Source organism: Myzus persicae, unplaced genomic scaffold, assembly GCF_001856785.1.
Source record: "Myzus persicae strain clone G006 unplaced genomic scaffold, MPER_G0061.0, whole genome shotgun sequence".
Lineage (NCBI taxonomy): Eukaryota > Metazoa > Arthropoda > Insecta > Hemiptera > Aphididae > Myzus > Myzus persicae.
This window is the reverse complement of record NW_019100717.1, coordinates 5,898-25,915: the sequence shown is the minus strand read 5'-3', so window position 1 is coordinate 25,915 and position 20,018 is coordinate 5,898. Positions and strand designations below refer to the sequence as shown.

Sequence of the window (20,018 nt, the reverse complement as noted above, 5' to 3'; positions counted from 1 at the left end):
ATGTCAAGTTCTGACGAGGAACAACTTCTTTTATTACTTGCCCTTAAAAATAGAAGGAAAAAACGAAAATGGGTACATGAAATTAATACAACCAGGGAACAGTTGGGTGAATACCATCGACTGTGTATTGAACTGCTGTCACATGAAGATCGTTTTTTCAAATATTTTCGTATGTCACGTGAGTGTTTTGAAGAACTGCATAATTTAATAAAACCAAATATTGAGAAATGTCTCACAAACTGGAGAAAACCAATTGAGACAAAGGAGAAATTAGCAATTTGTTTGAGGTAAGTTAATATATAATAATTAATAAATCATTATATTTTATTATTTATGGATTTAAAAATAAAATAAATTAATTTAATACAATACTTTTACTTTTACAACTTAATTTATTCAAACAAAACAATTCAGTTTTTAATTATTTATAAAAATAAAAAAAATAACATTAGATAAACCTTTTAAACAAAATGTATAACATATTTTTTTAAATGAAAAAATATGTTTGGTATGTCTTTATACCTTATGGCTTATTTATCAAAGAAAAAAATATATTCATTTAGTTTGAAGTAGGTGGTAATCCTAATAAATCAGCTATTGAATAATTGCTAGGACTTTCATAAAAATCCCCCGCCGAAGTTAATGAAGTGTCACTCGATTTGTATGATGTCTCACTGTTTGGTACATTATAAGTGTGTACCGAGTTGGAAGAGCTTCGTGATCCAACAAAATGTTGAGAATTGGTAGTAGAGTTGTCGGAATACATAGGTGAAATATTTTGTTCATAATACTGCATTTCTTTCATTTCAGTTTGTGCAAATAATGTAGCAATCTTTATTTTCAATTCAGCTTGAGTTCTTGGGTGAAACTTTTTGAAAGTATCCGCATAGCTCAAAAATAAATGATCTATGCCATCATGAACTTTTGGTTTTTTTTTGTTTTCCAAATATTCAATCACTCTATCCACTTCAGATGATTCCTTCGCAGAAATTGCAGGGCGGATCTTAAGTTTTTTCTGTGCATTCGTGAAGAAGATGGAGATTCGTCGCTGGATAAATTGCTCTTTTGTAAATGTTGAATTATTGGTGGAGTTTTTTCTTTTGGAGGTGATATGATGTTTTCACTTTCTGTTATATTGCTACTCTGTGGACGGTATTTGATACTGTCATCCAAAAACTCTAAATGACTACTCCATGGCCATTTATGATACTTTTTAGCTTGTCCTGTTTCTCCTTGTACGCATTTCTTGTACCTCAAATAAGAATCTCTTAAATTCTTCCATTTATTTTTTGCGGAGTCGGTTATAAAATAAATAAGGTTCTACATAAATTAAGATTAATATAAATAATAACATTATAATAGTCGAACAATATTCCGTAAATATGTTTTAGAAACATTTGAAGGTTTAAATGTTTACCATTATAAATCACTAGCGCAGAGGCCTTGTAGCTCTAAAATGTCACAAAATATGCATTTAAATATACAAAATATCCATTAAAAATATGCACTTGAATATAAAAAATATGCATTTTAAAGTGAATATTTTTGAATAAAATATAAGAATTTTTCTGTTGGTACTCAATATTTTGATGAATAAATTTAATTTTCAACTTTATTTAACTACTTAAAATTAATTATTTGAATTATTAATTTTGTGAGTTGAAAAATATTATCTTATCTGTCTATAAATAAAATTAATTACCCGATAAATTGCGGCATCTGATCGGAAATATCGTCGATAATATCAACGTTATTTTGGTTATGTGAATAAATAAATAAAAACATCGACGAAAAAATATTGGTAAAATCGTTAAACTATAAATTATTTAAAATATGCATCTAAAAGTATAAAATGGAAGAAATTTGCCATAAAAACGCAAAATATGCCTTAAAATAAAAAAAAAACGCAAAATATGCATTTATATGCACAATAAAATTTCAAAACAATAGCTTTGAGGAAGCATGAAACGCATTTGTTTCGCACTCTGCTGTTTTTGTGACTGTGCAAAATAAATATGCAAATGCTACAAGTCCTCTGCCCTATAAATCACTAATAAATGCAATAATATAAATTATCCTACCTAAATTTAATGTCTCCGTTCTGAATCGTTTTTTGTATGCAATGATACCTATCGTGGAATTCAAATATTCATTTATATTTATCATTTAACAATTTTCAGATATTTGGCCACAGGTGATAGTCATCAGACTATTGCATTCTCTTTTCGAGTGGGTCGATCAACTGTTTCCAAAATTGTGAAAGATGTTTGTCATGAAATTTGGAATGTTCTACAACCTACTTATTTACCTAAACCTACAACACAGACATGGATAGATTCAGTAGAAGGATTTTCAGAACTTTGGGGGTTTCCTAATTGTCTTGGAAGCATAGACGGCAAACATATTAAACTAAAATGTCCACAAAATAGCGGTACAAGTTATTTTTGTTATAAAAATTTTTTCTCGATAGTTCTACTTGCTGTAGTTGACCCATATTACAAATTTATGGTTGTTGACATTGGTAGTTATGGGCGACATAGCGACAGTGGCATTTTTGAAAATTCCGCTTTTTACCGGGAATACGTGAATGATAAAATTATTTTATCTCCGAAGCCACTACCAGGCACTGACGTCCCCGTTCCTCATGTATTCGTAGGTGACGAAGGATTTGCACTTCAAACTTATATGATGAGACCTTACCCAAAAGCTGGGATGATTCATGATGTGAGAAAAAAAAAGTTCAATGCACGACTAAGCAGAGCTCGTCGTGTAGTTGAAAACGCGTTTGGCATATTGGCCATGAAATGGCGAGTATTCTTAAAAGCTATAGAAACAGACGTTGAAACTGCGGAATGTATTGTCAAAGCAGCATGTTGTTTGCACAATTTCGTCATGATGAAAAATAACGGAGAATATCCAGCCATTGAAAATGAAGAGCAAGCTCAACCTATACGAGCATTATTAGACACAGCATTGACCAATCGGAGGTCGAATAATGCTGCTTTAGAAATCCGCGAACTTTTTACTGCTTACTTCAATAGATAATTTACTAAACCATACATATTTCAAAATTAAAAAAATATTATTAATATACTAAAATATTATAATATGGTATACTCAATAAAGCTATTTACATATTGTGTAATTTTATATTATTATTACTTTTGTTATATTGTGTTAATATATTGATAGAAAAAATACTGTTGTCTTTGAAGTCTATTTAAAATAAAAATAAATAGAATATAGTGTGTATTTTGTTTTTGTATTATTATTATCAGAAATAATATAATATTATTAATATTCAATATATGTATAGTATTCCATATTTGTTTCCATGTCTACTGTAGATTATAACTCAGTATTATTATTATCGATAAACTTATTAATATACTATTCGAATTCATTTTTAGATAGTATATTTATTATTTATACTATTTTAAGATTGAAAAATCTGATACTCGTATTTACTGATTTTATTAATAGCGTATAGTAACATTAAAATTAAAATTAAATAAAATTATTGAATGCCAAAATATATTGTTTGTCACAACACTCTCAACTCACAGCAAAATAATATATTTAATAAAATAGCAGGACTAGTAGGTGCCTACAAATTAAACTTAGTATATAATGCATAATATTCTATTATTAAAACATACTAGTACAGCACAGAACATAGATGATTTATTTGTGATAAATTAAATAGAGAATAATTACTATAAATTAGATACTTAAATACTTGATACCTAAAGACTAGGTATTAGGTATAAATATAGAAGTCTATTCTATTAAAATTAAATCTATTTGATTTTATTATAATATTATGTTTCTAGTTTCTACTATAAATTATATACTTACCGGTAATACCCAATTCTTCGGATATTTTGCTTATATTGCGGATATTTAACTTTACCGTCTTACCGCCGCGGGAAATTATCGCTGACCGCCGCGACAGACCGCGTTCTGTGTACCCGATCCTTAAAAGTCGTAGATTTGACACCGGTTGTCATCTCAATAGGCGGTTAGGTTGTATAGATGTAGGCATAGGAGAAACAACTCGGGGTCGTGGGTTCGATCCCGTCCCCCGGCGATATCAATCATTTGCGGCGGCCGTGATTATTCGAACTTTTTTTTTTCGTCTTTTCTTTATCGGTTCCGTCTTATCATAGGTTTGCTCCGATTTTTTTTCAAAATTCGAGTTTTACCGAAATTATCATGGACCTCCTCGTCCAAGACTTATTCGCGTTACCTTAATAGGTAGTATTTACATGTATATATATTTAATTATGTATTTAATTATGCAGTTTATTATTAAGAGTTAAGACTATACTATACTTATTAAACTATTTAATAAATAACAATAATAATAATTAATACTTGATTTTATTATCTACACATTTACCATGACCAACGCGCCTAAATGTATCTTTTATAGGTACTTGATTGAATAGAAAATAGTACAAGTACAATATAACTAACCTTATATTACATTTTATTGCATTTCATCATTATTTTTCATTTTACTAGCATATTATGTATGTACATTAATTAATAGTGAAATTAGTACATATTTTGGTCCATTGGTCTAAAAGTTTAAGCTATGTACTATTTACTGTTTATATTTTTGGTATTGGTATACCTACCTACCATATAAAATATGTTTTTTTTTAACAGTTTGCATTGTGTGTAAACAGTAGATCTAATAGAACTGATTGAATTCTGGCAGTTAAATTGTACAATTATATGACTATTACTATTACTTATATTATAGGGAGGTTTGATCGATTGATGGGATCGATATATAATATACAATGTAGTAGGTACTTGGTATATACGGTTTTTAGGTAAGTCAAATAATGTAAACGCAGTTCTGTGGTTTGATCTATTACAAACGACGTTCTATTGTGTCTGTATGTACTGTACATACCTACATAATTATGTACATATAATAATTATATACAATAATATGCTTGAGACGTACGATTATTTATGCGCGTCAGACGGTTAATAATTACGAGCGTCTCTTCAATATCAACGATACACACAATGCTACAGTATGACCATTAATTATTATCAATTGATTCCGGTTGGTTGGTGGAGTGGTGACGTGCGGGGGACAACTTTTGTGCCCTCGTTATCCGTTGTCTCTCTGTCATATTTTGACTTCTGACGAGCGCACATGCGACGCACAACCCCCCGAGCGCACAGAAAAGTTTATAATATATAATTATAAGGTTTTTCGCTTTTCTTCGCGTATTGTGTATTGTATTGGGCGCTTTTCAAAACCGGTGAATACAATTTTGAAATACATAATAATTAATACTATAACGTTTCTGTAGCCCACGTACCTACTGTCTTATTCATGACATTGTACGTACACGAGCCGGATTCATACGATGCGTTTCCGTATATGCGACATTGTTTATTACTGTATATATATATATATATATACACGCCATTTTCACCTTTACGCGTTACGTATTCAGTATAAATACGACATTTGTATTTCCGCTTGCCGTGTTCATATCCGGGCATAGACTTAAACGCCTACGTTTGCAACGTTTTAAACTACGCTATTGCACTTACGACTTGCAAGACCATAATATTGTATGTAACTTTTTTTCAGTTCATACCCAAACTCTATGTACACGTAATAATATTATATATACCTATAGTGTACATATAATAAAATTTACTGGGTTTCTAAAAATAAACACAACACCGGATTATTCACTGATAACATAGGTACTGAGAAGATAATTCCATTACACGGACACGTAATTTTACCATTGATTAAATATACATAGATAGACCAAGTCAATGGACAATATGGGAATATGAATATTAGTAGCGTAAGAATGTCAATAGATAGCGGGTACAGTAATTGACCACCAAATAATTATATAAATCAAGTAGACAATGAAAACATATACCTACATTATGGTGGTGAGACGTTCGTGAAGTTGGCACCCCCACATGGTCCCACAGACTTCAAACCGGTATCAAAATCTTGCAATTTTTATGCAATTAATTGCATGTCTCGCCAAAAAATTTGCAATTCATCGCGAGGCCCGTAAATCCAAAAATACTTATGGGGGGTATAAGTTCACGCAACCCCCCCACATGGTCCCACAGACTTCAAACCGGTATCAAAATTTTGCAATTTTTATGCAATTAATTGCATGTCTTGCCAAAAAATTTGCAATTCATCGTGAGGCCCGTAAATTCAAAAATAATTATGGTTGGACCAAGTTCACGCAAAGTTCAAGGCCCCCACACAGATGATCCGAAACAAGCACAGTTAGTAAGCGGATAAATAGCAAATATTAGTTAGGTAATCTATTATTGAAGTTGTCGACTGCAAACATTTTTTTTCCGAATTTTTTTATTCAAAAATTTCCCATGTAACCTATAATTGGTATAAAAATAATAATAAACATAATTTTTTTTTAAATATACTAGATAACTATAACTAAAATTACCATAAGGTAGGCTACACGGCCCATATGGTCCCACTGACTTCAAACTGGTATCGACATTTGGCAATTTTTCTTGGACTAATGCATGTCCCTCGAAAAAAATGCAATTCGTTTAGCGGATGGTAAAACACGAAATAGCGCGTGGAGCGCAATTTCATGCAGTCCCTTCACATGGTCACAAAAACTTCAAACTGCTTTAGCAATATTTTACATAATTATATACCCATAGGCCATAATATTATAACTAGGTTAACAATTTCAATTCATAAAAAAACTACATACAATTATGGATAATAATATGACTGTTAAGTCGACTCTAAACAGCGTTTGAAAAATCTTACAATGCCCATGAACATTTAAAGACTCAGTTGAATCCTATCCTACAGCCTTTGTTGGACAATATTGACTGAATGTCCTAATATTTTTTTTGCGACTTAGTATAAATTATGTATTTTTTTGTAAAGTCACCGATAAATTTATACCATGTCAGTACAATCGCCTAGTATGTTTAATGCTTATAATATAATTAATATAAAATATTTTGTAATATTATAAACTATTCTACCATGTTAATACTCGTAATTTAAAACTTTAAAATAGTAATGTATTTATTCTTGTTAAATATACCAACTAGTATTATAAATTATGTAGTACAAACTACAAACAAAATCAAAAACATAAAAATTATTAGAAATAAAAATAACTTATACATAGTCTGATCAAAATAAGAACAGTAGTTGACGCGACGTATTTTCGGTACTACGCGGCGACGTGTCGGGCGTTGCCACGGGCCCGGAGCAACTGTCCCGATTGCCTCCACTGTCTATCACAGAATTAAAACCCATAAATATTAAATAATAATAATTGTATAAATTTAGTGAAAAATATAAAACCTATGAATGCTTGTGGTAATAATGCATCTTGTTATAATATTTTTAAACGGTGCCTATTGTTATTTCTCATCGCATGGTGGACCTGTCGTTACTTGCGTGCTGTACTTCTTCGGGTTTTCCCATTTTTAGTGTAGTGGCATCGTCTAGATATGCCATTGACTATCTCTGTAGACAACAATAATATGATTGTGTTGTCATTTGCAGTCCAGACGTCCAGTCACTTGCACATACATTTATTCACCAACTTAATTGTTTATATATTTTATAGTAATTTGTGTGTTGTTATTTATTTATCTGATTTAAATTCATCGCGTTTATAATGGTAAGTTTAAAAATATTTTTAATTACAATAGTGTGTACCTATCATTAAAATTAATTTATTAAATGATACAGCCGTAGGTGATTCTTTTAATATTCCCCACTAATTTCGTAGGTATTTGTTGTTTTCATTTTTGTATGGCAATATGGCATGAAGAAGTTATTATATCATATATTTTAATATTGCTTAGTTATTAGGATACATTGAACCTACAGAATTAACTTAAACTAATTGAAATTGAATTATCAATATGTTATAATATATTTGAGATTCCAACTGAAACAATAAAGGTTAAAACAATATTGGTTTTACAATAATATATTATATTACAATCTGAGCGGAGCAATAAATGTATTGAATTTACAATAATAAGTGCGCTAATTTGTATAGAACCTACTCCAGGTATATGTTATGTATATAATGTATAATAGTAAAAAAAATATTATGAGTTATTTTCTGAAAGATTATAATAAAAATGATTAGTAAAAACAATTGATAAAAAATGTTCTTCCGGTATAACTGGATATACCGATACTTTTACGCAAATAACCAATACGGTAACTAATAAACTTTTTACTCACATTATTCCTTGTATATTAGGTATAGGGAAGTATGTGTTTATTATCTATGGTTAACACCTGAAAGTAGGCTCACCGCACAACATGCATTTCAAAATTATCCAATCCTTTATAAGGCATATGTAACGTCATAATATAATAATAAATTATAAAATATTGTATCTGTTTTTTGTGTTTTATTTTAGTTAACATCAATTTATATAATATATATTGTACAACTCTTGTATTATTATTACCGTTATTATTATTAATATTGTTATTATTATTATAAGTATAATTAAGTTCATCAAATTGTACCCTACGTACTTAACCCGTCGTTGGACGCGTGGTGAGCATAGATTTATTTGTTAATTTTGTATAATATACAGATGTTTTTGTTGATTTTTTATCAAACAGAATTATTTATAAGTATAATTTCATAAAGTTTTTAAAAAAAATTTTTTTTAAATATTTTTTAATAAATTCAAATTTTTTAAACTAGATTTTAATTCAATTTCCATTTTTTTTTATAAAATATGAATTTTTTACTAAAAATATTTTTTTAACAAATAGATTTTTTTAATGATTTTAGATTTTTTTTATTGATTTTTCAAAGATTTTAATTCAAAGAAATCGGTTTGATAAAAAAAAAAAAAAATACAAAATCTGTAAAAGAATCGATAAAAATCCATTTTTTTATAAAGTACGAATTTTTTTTATCAAAAACCGTTTATATTGTAAAATATTCATATTTTTTTGGTGATTTTTTATCAAACAGAATTTTTATAAGTATAATTTCATAAAGTTTTTTAAAAAAATTTTTTATAAATATTTTTTAAACTTGATTTTAATTCAAGTTCCATTTTTATTTATAAATTATGAATTTTTTACTAAAAATATTTTTTTATCGAATAGATATTTTTAATGATTTTAGATTTTGTTTTTGATTTTTTGAGTACAGTTTTTTTTTAAGATTTTAATTCAATGAAATCGGTTTGATAAATAATAAAAAAAAATCAACAAAATTCTATACAAAAGTCGATAGTTAAGTACGAATTAATTTATCAAAAATCAATTTTTTTATTAATTTTGTATTTTTTATTGATTTTTTGTGAAACAGAATTTTTTACAGATTTTAAATTAATAAAGGTTTTTTATCAAATATACATTTTTTAAATTATAGATCTTTTGCATTATGAATTCTTCATCAATCAGAATTGTATTCAATTTTCTTTTTTTTTTAATCTAAATTAAATTAAATTTTTAAAAAAATTCTGTTAGATAATAAATCAATAAAAAAACTATTTCAAATCTTAAATCAATAAAAAAAATATATATTTGATAAAAAATACTTTTGGTAAAAAATTCGTATTTTTAAAATGTTTATAAAAAAATGTTTGATTGTAAAAAAATTCTTAATTAAATTAAAATCTTAAAAAAAAATCTGTTAAAAATGTCGATAAAAATCAATTTTTTTAGAAAGTACGAATTTTTGTTAATTTTTTATTTTTTATTACATATTTTTCATTGATTTTTTGTGAAACATAATTTTTTTTTATCAAATATAAATTTTTGAAATTATAGATCTTTTAAATTTTGAATTTTTCTTTAAATTCACAGATAGTAAAATTAATATATTCAACGCTCTGTTCAGAATCTAAAATAATTATAGAAAAATAAAAATAATGAAAAATTGAAATGGGTGGTGGTGGGGATATGTACGCGAGTAATTCAATACCTATTATAAAGCAGTTCTGGCACCCACATAATCACCTTTTATTTTTAATTACGAATGAAATTAATCAATATGAAGAATCATTGATTTTCAGCTTCGAGTATAATTAGTGCATAATATAAATTTTCCATCTATGTACTTATCTATAGAAAAGAGGACGTAAGCCAGCGATTGATTCAGATACTATTTTCCAAGTTCTCGAAGAAAATAAACATGACTTGTTTGAGGATGAAAAATTCAAATCAAATACAAACAAAATATGGACAAAAATATCTGAACAATTAAATTTTAAAGTCACGTCTCTAAATTTATTCATTTCTGTCTATGAAGATCGACATAATTTTCAAACTAAATTAAAGAAAAGTCTGTATATTGAACATTCGTGCCTTTTAAAAGAAACAATAACTGACGAAGAAGATTCACCTAGTGATTTAGATGAACATAACTACGAAAAGAAGATAGACGATTGTGTAGAATCATTAGATAGCAGAAGAATTATTGATGATGATACTACATTATTTAATTTTTGTATTCCTTTTGAGAAGTACTTAGAGTTCAGACCTTCGATAGTAGAATACCGACAAAAGAATAAGATAAGAAAATATAACGTTTTAAAACCAGGTATCTGGTCAGATGTAATTAATGATGCTTTTCTATCTGAACATAAACTACCTTGCAACTTTATTTACCAGAGAAATAAAGTATCCATTGATAACACTCGGAGTAAATATTTCTTCATATTTAATGCCAAGTGTAAAGATTGTGGCAGTAAACTATTTGGATGGAGTGAAAACGAACCTCATGACGGAGATCCACTGTATATCAATATACGAACCAAAGACACTAAAGGATGTGAGTTGGAGCATATAACTAAGAGGCCACTCAAAGGAGAAAAACGAACTAAAATTGGAAGACAGCTATCAAAAGATCTAGCCAGTAATTGGAGACGAGAAAATGTTTCTGATATGGAATTTGACCGTATTTCTCCTCCAAATGTATATGGCCTTTCAGTTCTCCGTAAAGCTAAACAGCAATATAAGGATAAAGTTTTAAGTATTACAAAAAAGTGTCCTATTAATTCGCTAGTAGAGTTGAAGCATAATTCGCAGTTTGCTGGGTCAATACACTCTATAAGCATTGATCCTTTAATTGTGCATTACTGGAGCACCCACCAACTAATTATTTATAAAGATTTATGTAAATCTTACACAAAAATCTTTATTGATGCAACTGGTGGTTTAGTAAAAAAAATTAAGCGTTCGTCACTTAATTTATCATCAAGCCATATTTTCTTGTACGAAGCTGTTGTAAACACTGGGTATGGACAAATACCAATCACTCAGATGATATCTGAAAAACAAAATTGTCTCACGATATACAAATGGCTTGGTGATTGGCTTAATTCTGGTATTCAACCACCTAATGAAGCTGTATGTGATTTTTCTATGGCTCTTTTAGGTGCCATATCTAGAGCATTTTGTGATGGAAGCAGTCTACGTTCTTATTTGGATAATTGTTTTAACGTATTGTTGGGTCAAGAGAGACTATTACCCCAAAGTTTTATACGTATTGATGTCGCACATATGATGAAAATATTTTGTCGATTAAAATCCTTAACTGGAATTAAAAACAAACATCTAAAAAACTTTTATGTTAGAGGACTTCGACTTTTATTAACATCGTATGAAATTAACGAGTTTAAAAATATTTTAACGTCATTATTAACAGTTATGATGAGTGAAAAAGATGGTTGGTTAATCGATAACTCTATTTCTCCCGCTGAATCAAGTCGGGAACATATATTGGATTTAATTAAAGGTATTAAATATGATATAGAGAATGTATATGATGAAGATGTTGATATAGTTCCAAATGAAGAATCAGGTGCGGAGTTTGAAGAAACCCCAAACTCTATTGCAGAGTTTTTGAGTGGTATTGATAGGATATGTTCTGATAATTCAAAGAAAGAGGGGAATCGTATTTCTGCTTATTATCTTCCCAACCTGGCAAAAGATGTACAAAGGCTATGTAAATACTTTCCTCTTTGGACTGGAGTCATGAAACCGAAGTTTAATTCTCCATTTAATATCGCTTCATCGGCAGCTGTTGAAAGTGATTTTGGAGAACTAAAACACAAGGTTCTTCGTTTTGAAGGACAACCTATGACCGCGGATCGGTTTGTATGTAAACATTTAATATCCATCAACAGTAATACTAAGCTTTTTAGAAGTTCTCAGCTAAGAAATGAGTTACCAAAAATGTCTACAACTGACATTCCAATTGAAAAAAAAAAACAATATGTAATTGATTGGAACAGTGATGAAATTGATATTCATGAATACAATAACCGGAGTGATGAACAAAAAGTTAGATATTCTGAAAGTTCAGACACTTCTTTAACATCAACAAAACATACTAATATTAGTATAAATGATCATGTTCTAGAATCTGTCATGGAAGATACACAGTTTCCTCAATCTGACAGCAGTGACTCTGGTAGATCCGAAACATCTTTAGATTTAACTGAAAATTGGCGTGGTAAAGGTAAAAATGAAGACTTAGTACCATATGTTAAAGAAAAAAGAAAAAAAACAAAGATTGACAATGTACATGCAATCAGCACCAGAAATTGATCAGATTTTAAACAGAAAAACACGTTCTAATTTGAACACATTGTTAATTATTGGTAATGTTTCTACACCTCTTCGTAGAATGAAAAACAAATACATCATTAACAATACTTGTCCTTTTGACTCTATTGCTTTCATACTATCTATGGCATATATAGATCATCCTCAGTATAAATCATTTGTCGATGTTAGTGATAATACTCTTTTACAGTTTTGCAAACATTTGGCAGTAAATGGTACACGCAAAATATCATATATGACACGCTTGGATATACTCAAAGACATTTTTGTCGAACAAGAAAGTATTAATAACGTTAGAGTTATTGATGCTAGATGCAACGTATTATTTATCATCACAAAACTTTTAAAAACAGCTCCATCGGCAATTGAACATATAATATGTTCTAACAATATCAATTGTCCTCAATCTACTAGAGATGTACCAAGTACGAGTATCAATAATTGTACGATTACAAAACAATATGCAAGATTTAAATAATGCATTCAACTTGTATGTATTTCCCAAAGAGATTGAATGTCCATCAGATCAATGTACAGGAACAGTAATTGGAATAAGGATTCTTCAATCACACTTATTTATTGAAACTGACGTATTCGCTGAAAATCAACATATTCCACTTCATGAATTTCCATTGGAATTGTTTATTGAAAATTCAAGGTAAACAATTAAATTTTCTCTAAATTAAAAAAATTACTTATTTAATATTTTTGGGTTTTAATTCTGTGATAGATATGTTTTTTATGGCGTTGTGGCATATGGAATGGATCATTATATATCATATATTCGAAGAATTTATGGCATATGGGAATTTCATAATGATCTCCAAAAAAAAATTAAACGATTTGTTTCAACAGGAGAAAAAAAGGTGAATCCGCATTGCTTAATATATATTAAGTGCTGAATAAAACCACCAATAAGTGTATGATGTTATTATTATTTTTATTTCTAATAATTTTTATGTTTTTGATTTTGTCTGTAGTTTGTACAACATAATTTATTATACTAGTTGGTATATTTAACAAGAATAAATACATTACTATTTTAAAGTTTTAAATTACGAGTATTAACATGGTAGAATAGTTTATAATATTACAAAATATTTTATATTAATTATATTATAAGCATTAAACATACTAGGCGATTGTACTGACATGGTATAAATTTATCGGTGACTTTACAAAAAAATACATAATTTATACTAAGTCGCAAAAAAAATATTAGGACATTCAGTCAATATTGTCCAACAAAGGCTGTAGGATAGGATTCAACTGAGTCTTTAAATGTTCATGGGCATTGTAAGATTTTTCAAACGCTGTTTAGAGTCGACTTAACAGTCATATTATTATCCATAATTGTATGTAGTTTTTTTATGAATTGAAATTGTTAACCTAGTTATAATATTATGGCCTATGGGTATATAATTATGTAAAATATTGCTAAAGCAGTTTGAAGTTTTTGTGACCATGTGAAGGGACTGCATGAAATTGCGCTCCACGCGCTATTTCGTGTTTTACCATCCGCTAAACGAATTGCATTTTTTTCGAGGGACATGCATTAGTCCAAGAAAAATTGCCAAATGTCGATACCAGTTTGAAGTCAGTGGGACCATATGGGCCGTGTAGCCTACCTTATGGTAATTTTAGTTATAGTTATCTAGTATATTTAAAAAAAAATTATGTTTATTATTATTTTTATACCAATTATAGGTTACATGGGAAATTTTTGAATAAAAAAATTCGGAAAAAAAATGTTTGCAGTCGACAACTTCAATAATAGATTACCTAACTAATATTTGCTATTTATCCGCTTACTAACTGTGCTTGTTTCGGATCATCTGTGTGGGGGCCTTGAACTTTGCGTGAACTTGGTCCAACCATAATTATTTTTGAATTTACGGGCCTCACGATGAATTGCAAATTTTTTGGCAAGACATGCAATTAATTGCATAAAAATTGCAAAATTTTGATACCGGTTTGAAGTCTGTGGGACCATGTGGGGGGGTTGCGTGAACTTATACCCCCCATAAGTATTTTTGGATTTACGGGCCTCACGATGAATTGCAAATTTTTTGGCGAGACATGCAATTAATTGCATAAAAATTGCAAGATTTTGATACCGGTTTGAAGTCTGTGGGACCATGTGGGGGTGCCAACTTCACGAACGTCTCACCACCATAATGTAGGTATATGTTTTCATTGTCTACTTGATTTATATAATTATTTGGTGGTCAATTACTGTACCCGCTATCTATTGACATTCTTACGCTACTAATATTCATATTCCCATATTGTCCATTGACTTGGTCTATCTATGTATATTTAATCAATGGTAAAATTACGTGTCCGTGTAATGGAATTATCTTCTCAGTACCTATGTTATCAGTGAATAATCCGGTGTTGTGTTTATTTTTAGAAACCCAGTAAATTTTATTATATGTACACTATAGGTATATATAATATTATTACGTGTACATAGAGTTTGGGTATGAACTGAAAAAAAGTTACATACAATATTATGGTCTTGCAAGTCGTAAGTGCAATAGCGTAGTTTAAAACGTTGCAAACGTAGGCGTTTAAGTCTATGCCCGGATATGAACACGGCAAGCGGAAATACAAATGTCGTATTTATACTGAATACGTAACGCGTAAAGGTGAAAATGGCGTGTATATATATATATATATATACAGTAATAAACAATGTCGCATATACGGAAACGCATCGTATGAATCCGGCTCGTGTACGTACAATGTCATGAATAAGACAGTAGGTACGTGGGCTACAGAAACGTTATAGTATTAATTATTATGTATTTCAAAATTGTATTCACCGGTTTTGAAAAGCGCCCAATACAATACACAATACGCGAAGAAAAGCGAAAAACCTTATAATTATATATTATAAACTTTTCTGTGCGCTCGGGGGGTTGTGCGTCGCATGTGCGCTCGTCAGAAGTCAAAATATGACAGAGAGACAACGGATAACGAGGGCACAAAAGTTGTCCCCCGCACGTCACCACTCCACCAAACCACCCGAATCAATTGATAATTATCTGAATGGTCATACTGTAGCATTGTGTGTATCGTTGATATTGAAGAGACGCTCGTAATTATTAACCGTCTGACGCGCATAAATAATCGTACGTCTCAAGCATATTATTGTATATAATTATTATATGTACATAATTATGTAGGTATGTACAGTACATACAGACACAATAGAACGTCGTTTGTAATAGATCAAACCACAGAACTGCGTTTACATTATTTGACTTACCTAAAAACCGTATATACCAAGTACCTACTACATTGTATATTATATATCGAGGTTATAGTTATAGTTATCTAGTATATTTAAAAAAAAATTATGTTTATTATTATTTTTATACCAATTATAGGTTACATGGGAAATTTTTGAATAAAAAAATTCGGAAAAAAAATGTTTGCAGTCGACAACTTCAATAATAGATTACCTAACTAATATTTGCTATTTATCCGCTTACTAACTGTGCTTGTTTCGGATCATCTGTGTGGGGGCCTTGAACTTTGCGTGAACTTGGTCCAACCATAATTATTTTTGAATTTACGGGCCTCACGATGAATTGCAAATTTTTTGGCAAGACATGCAATTAATTGCATAAAAATTGCAAAATTTTGATACCGGTTTGAAGTCTGTGGGACCATGTGGGGGGGTTGCGTGAACTTATACCCCCCATAAGTATTTTTGGATTTACGGGCCTCGCGATGAATTGCAAATTTTTTGGCAAGACATGCAATTAATTGCATAAAAATTGCAAGATTTTGATACCGGTTTGAAGTCTGTGGGACCATGTGGGGGGGGGGGGCTGCGTGAACTTATACCCACATAAGTATTTTTGGATTTACGGGCCTCGCGATGAATTGCAATTTTTTTGGTGAGACATGCAATTAATTGCATAAAAATTGCAAAATTTTGATACTGGTTTGAAGTCTGTGGGACCATGTGGGGGGGCCAACTTCACGAACGTGGTGGTGAGGGGTACGCCAGGAAAAGACCGCACACCCGCATATAAAATCGCGATAAGAAGTTTCAATTCCACGAATATAAATTGATATTGAATATTATTATTATTATTATTCTGGGACGAGGTGGCCGAGCGGTCTAACTTATGTCATTGATTAAATATACTATAAAAAAAAATATACAAATATATTTTGAAAATTTTATGCATTTCTAAGTACGAAATATTTTGAAAGTTTACGTGATTTTGACACACTTACCGTATCTTAACTCCTTTATAAACAAAAGTCGTGCCTATATTATATCTTAAAATTTAAGAGGACGTTTCACCCGCATGTGTTGTCTCCGTCTTACACACGTACGACATAGTACATTTTCGTTCACTAGATTCAATAGGGTCAGTTTTGATATTAGAGTGAATTTACCTATTATCCAACTTTTAGATAACAGCATTATCTGTGTTCTCTCGTTGGTTTTTTACGATATTTTAATTTTTAAGTAAGTTATGAGCATTTTAATATATTAAGAGATCCATTCATGTGGGGTCTAGTATTAAATTTTCAGTCCTTAGATATTCAAGCTGATAAAAATAAATAATCTTTCGTTATTAAAATCATGTATGATACAAAATGTACGATAGTTAAAAAAGAAAATAAGGAAAGAATAAACAGTAAATACAAATCAATTTAATAATTATAATATATTTTTATTTTTATAAAATGCATACCAACAATAATGCATATTTAAGTTATTACTTATTTCTTAAAATACTTAATTTATTTTGGTTTTTTTCAACTCTGGTGCTTTTAATATTTCTAGGTTTCCAATTAAAATCTCTGAGGAGCTTACAATTAATAAAATGTATAATTATATAGTTAAAATGGTCATTGCATGATTCATTAAACTTACAGATATATAACAAATCACTTTTTATTTTATCAAAAAGAAATTGACGTATGAATTTTTTCAACGGTTTTTTTTAATTATTTGTTGAGCTAAAGTTATAAATTGCGTAAAGCTATGTGTTGGTCTTTTTAAAAATATATCAGATGTCTTAAAGTCATAGTTTCTACAAAAAATAAGAAATTCTTGTTCATTAAATTTATTTTCTTCATCAGATTTTATCATTACATTTGAACAATTGTCACATTTAAATTTTTTAAAACATTTGTATCCCAAGTAACCTGCAAAATAACTGTGTGAACAATTTTCAAGTGTTTCATACTCTTCTAACGTTGAAACATCAATTGTAGATATGGATGAAAACGCATGAGTAGTGGAAATGCAACTATCGGATTCTTCTCCTGAATAATTTTCAGTTGATTTATCATCGTTGCTAAACAAATTTATGTCATCATCCGGTTCACAATTTTACGGCATAGTTGGCTGCATTAAATTTGACTTAACATGCATACGGAATGTCGTTCGGAACGTTCTTGCAGTAGAATTACTGAAACAAAATTAAAAAAATTAAAACAAATAATATATTTATATGCTAACACCTTTAATGTTAAGATATTAAACTTATAGCTACCGATTTTGTCCTCCTCTTTGTCGAAAAACTGCAAACATGTTTTCAATTACTTCAGAGTCAAGTCTTCGTGTAAGTAAATAGTTATAGCCAAGATCAGCTTGTTCTTTATATAACATAATTATCGCATTAAGTGTCCACACCATCCCATCAAAGCAAACTGGTCTGGTATCTCTAAGCGGTTTGTTTGGATCTGTAGATATTTTTTCTAGTGATTCAAACCAACTTTTAGCTTCAAGTAAAAATTCAAATTGACCTGGATTTTTATCAGATAAAGCACATTTGAAAGGATTTGAATAATAAAGTGAATTACTATTCAGACAATCCAGTAAATTATTAAACTTTTTAATCATTTCAGCAGTTTGAGGAGCTGTTCTAAGTAGTATGTGTTTGGGGAGTTTGGCTCCATTTTTACAGGGAGATGAAAAAAAAATCAAGGGAACAAATTCCCCTTACACTGCATCCAATCTCCCTGTAATTTTAAAACAACATTTTAATGTTTAACCAGTTTGTTAATCTTTTTTCATAGAATTTTAAAAATAAATAAAAAAATCATTTTTTTTTCTTTCAATTTTGTTTATTTTTTAATCAATTAATAGTATTTTACATCAAATATTAAATGTTTACAATTTTAAATTATTATTTACATTAGTTTTCTTACTTCTTTAGTAAAAGGTACATATTCAACAATTCGATCATGAATTAATAAACAATAAGCAGATACACCTGAAAGCGATTCTGATGATTCAATTTCTAATTGAACATCTACTGCTGAGGCTGTGGCTGAATCGTTCCGTTTTGAAGTGTCAACTACAATAATTGGAGTGTTTGTTAAAAAAGTATAGAATTACGTTTACTTTTTTCATAGTAAGATTCTTGTAACGATGTATACATATCATATAATAAGGTGAAATTATTTTTCGAAAAATCTAAATTCAAATTATCATATGGATATGCGACTGAGTTCAGAAAAACTTTAACGTTTGTCAGATTACAATGATCAAATATACTACAATCTTTTGCAAAAGAATTTGTACGTCATTTTTGTAATCTAATTATAATAAATCGTGGTTTTTCTAATTTTGAAGCAGTTTTTAAATTCCATAAAATTTTTTTTGCGATTCCAAGTTCAGGATATTCAAAAGTTTCAAATGATCTATAAGGAATAAACAAACTTTTTTCTCTTTCTACAAGTTTCAATAATTTTAACCGTTCTCCATCGTCAACAGTGATATGTGGGACCTTCCATACTATTTTGTTTAAAGTAACTTTGGCTGTAGATGCAACTATACCACTTTTAAAGTTTAACGCATTTAAATCAGTATGACTTCGAGTTAATTAATTCCAATCTAAAATTAACCAATATTTTTTTAAAGTCTTCAAACAAACCTATCCAATATTTCAATGGAATACAAGCACTAATTCACCTTTTTCATTTGCTGATTGTGTTCCGTTTTTAAAATTCCAGCCTGCATTTTCATAACAATTATAGTTGTCTGGTGTACCGGATAAGTAATCTTTCAACGAGCTCTTGATTCCAAGAACACGTGTGCTATCTACTTCTATCCCGTTGATTTCCAATCGTATTTGTTCGAAGAGATAAGAGTTACCGTTATTAGATAGTTTCACTTTGTCAGCTTCCGAAATCATTCCTTCTAAATAAATAAAGCTTTCGTATAGATACGGATAAACATCTGTTTGCTGGATTGAAATACGTATTTCATCGTTATTATTAAATGATGTAGTATAAGGTGTATATGAATGATATTCAATTTTTGTTATTTTGGAATCCGTTTCGTACTGTGAACTTATATTTAAAATATCACTCTCAGGCATTTTGCTTTAATCGATAACCC

The 20,018-nt window shown here is 29.4% G+C and overlaps 2 protein-coding genes across 2 annotated transcripts; one reads left to right on the top strand and one right to left on the bottom strand.

Moving 5' to 3' along the window:
- LOC111042636 (protein ALP1-like) lies at positions 1-3,045 on the top strand. Its single transcript, XM_022327319.1, has 2 exons — positions 1-287; positions 2,181-3,045. The coding sequence occupies exons 1-2, from the start codon at positions 1-3 to the stop codon at positions 3,043-3,045; spliced, it is 1,152 nt and encodes a 383-aa protein (XP_022183011.1).
- A 15,550-nt stretch (positions 3,046-18,595) lies between these two features.
- LOC111042635 lies at positions 18,596-20,018 on the bottom strand. The gene is made up of 4 exons (XM_022327318.1): positions 19,590-20,018; positions 19,338-19,448; positions 18,824-18,972; positions 18,596-18,634 (listed from the first exon to the last, which is right to left on the bottom strand). The coding sequence occupies exons 1-4, from the start codon at positions 19,996-19,998 to the stop codon at positions 18,596-18,598; spliced, it is 708 nt and encodes a 235-aa protein (XP_022183010.1). The 5' UTR covers positions 19,999-20,018.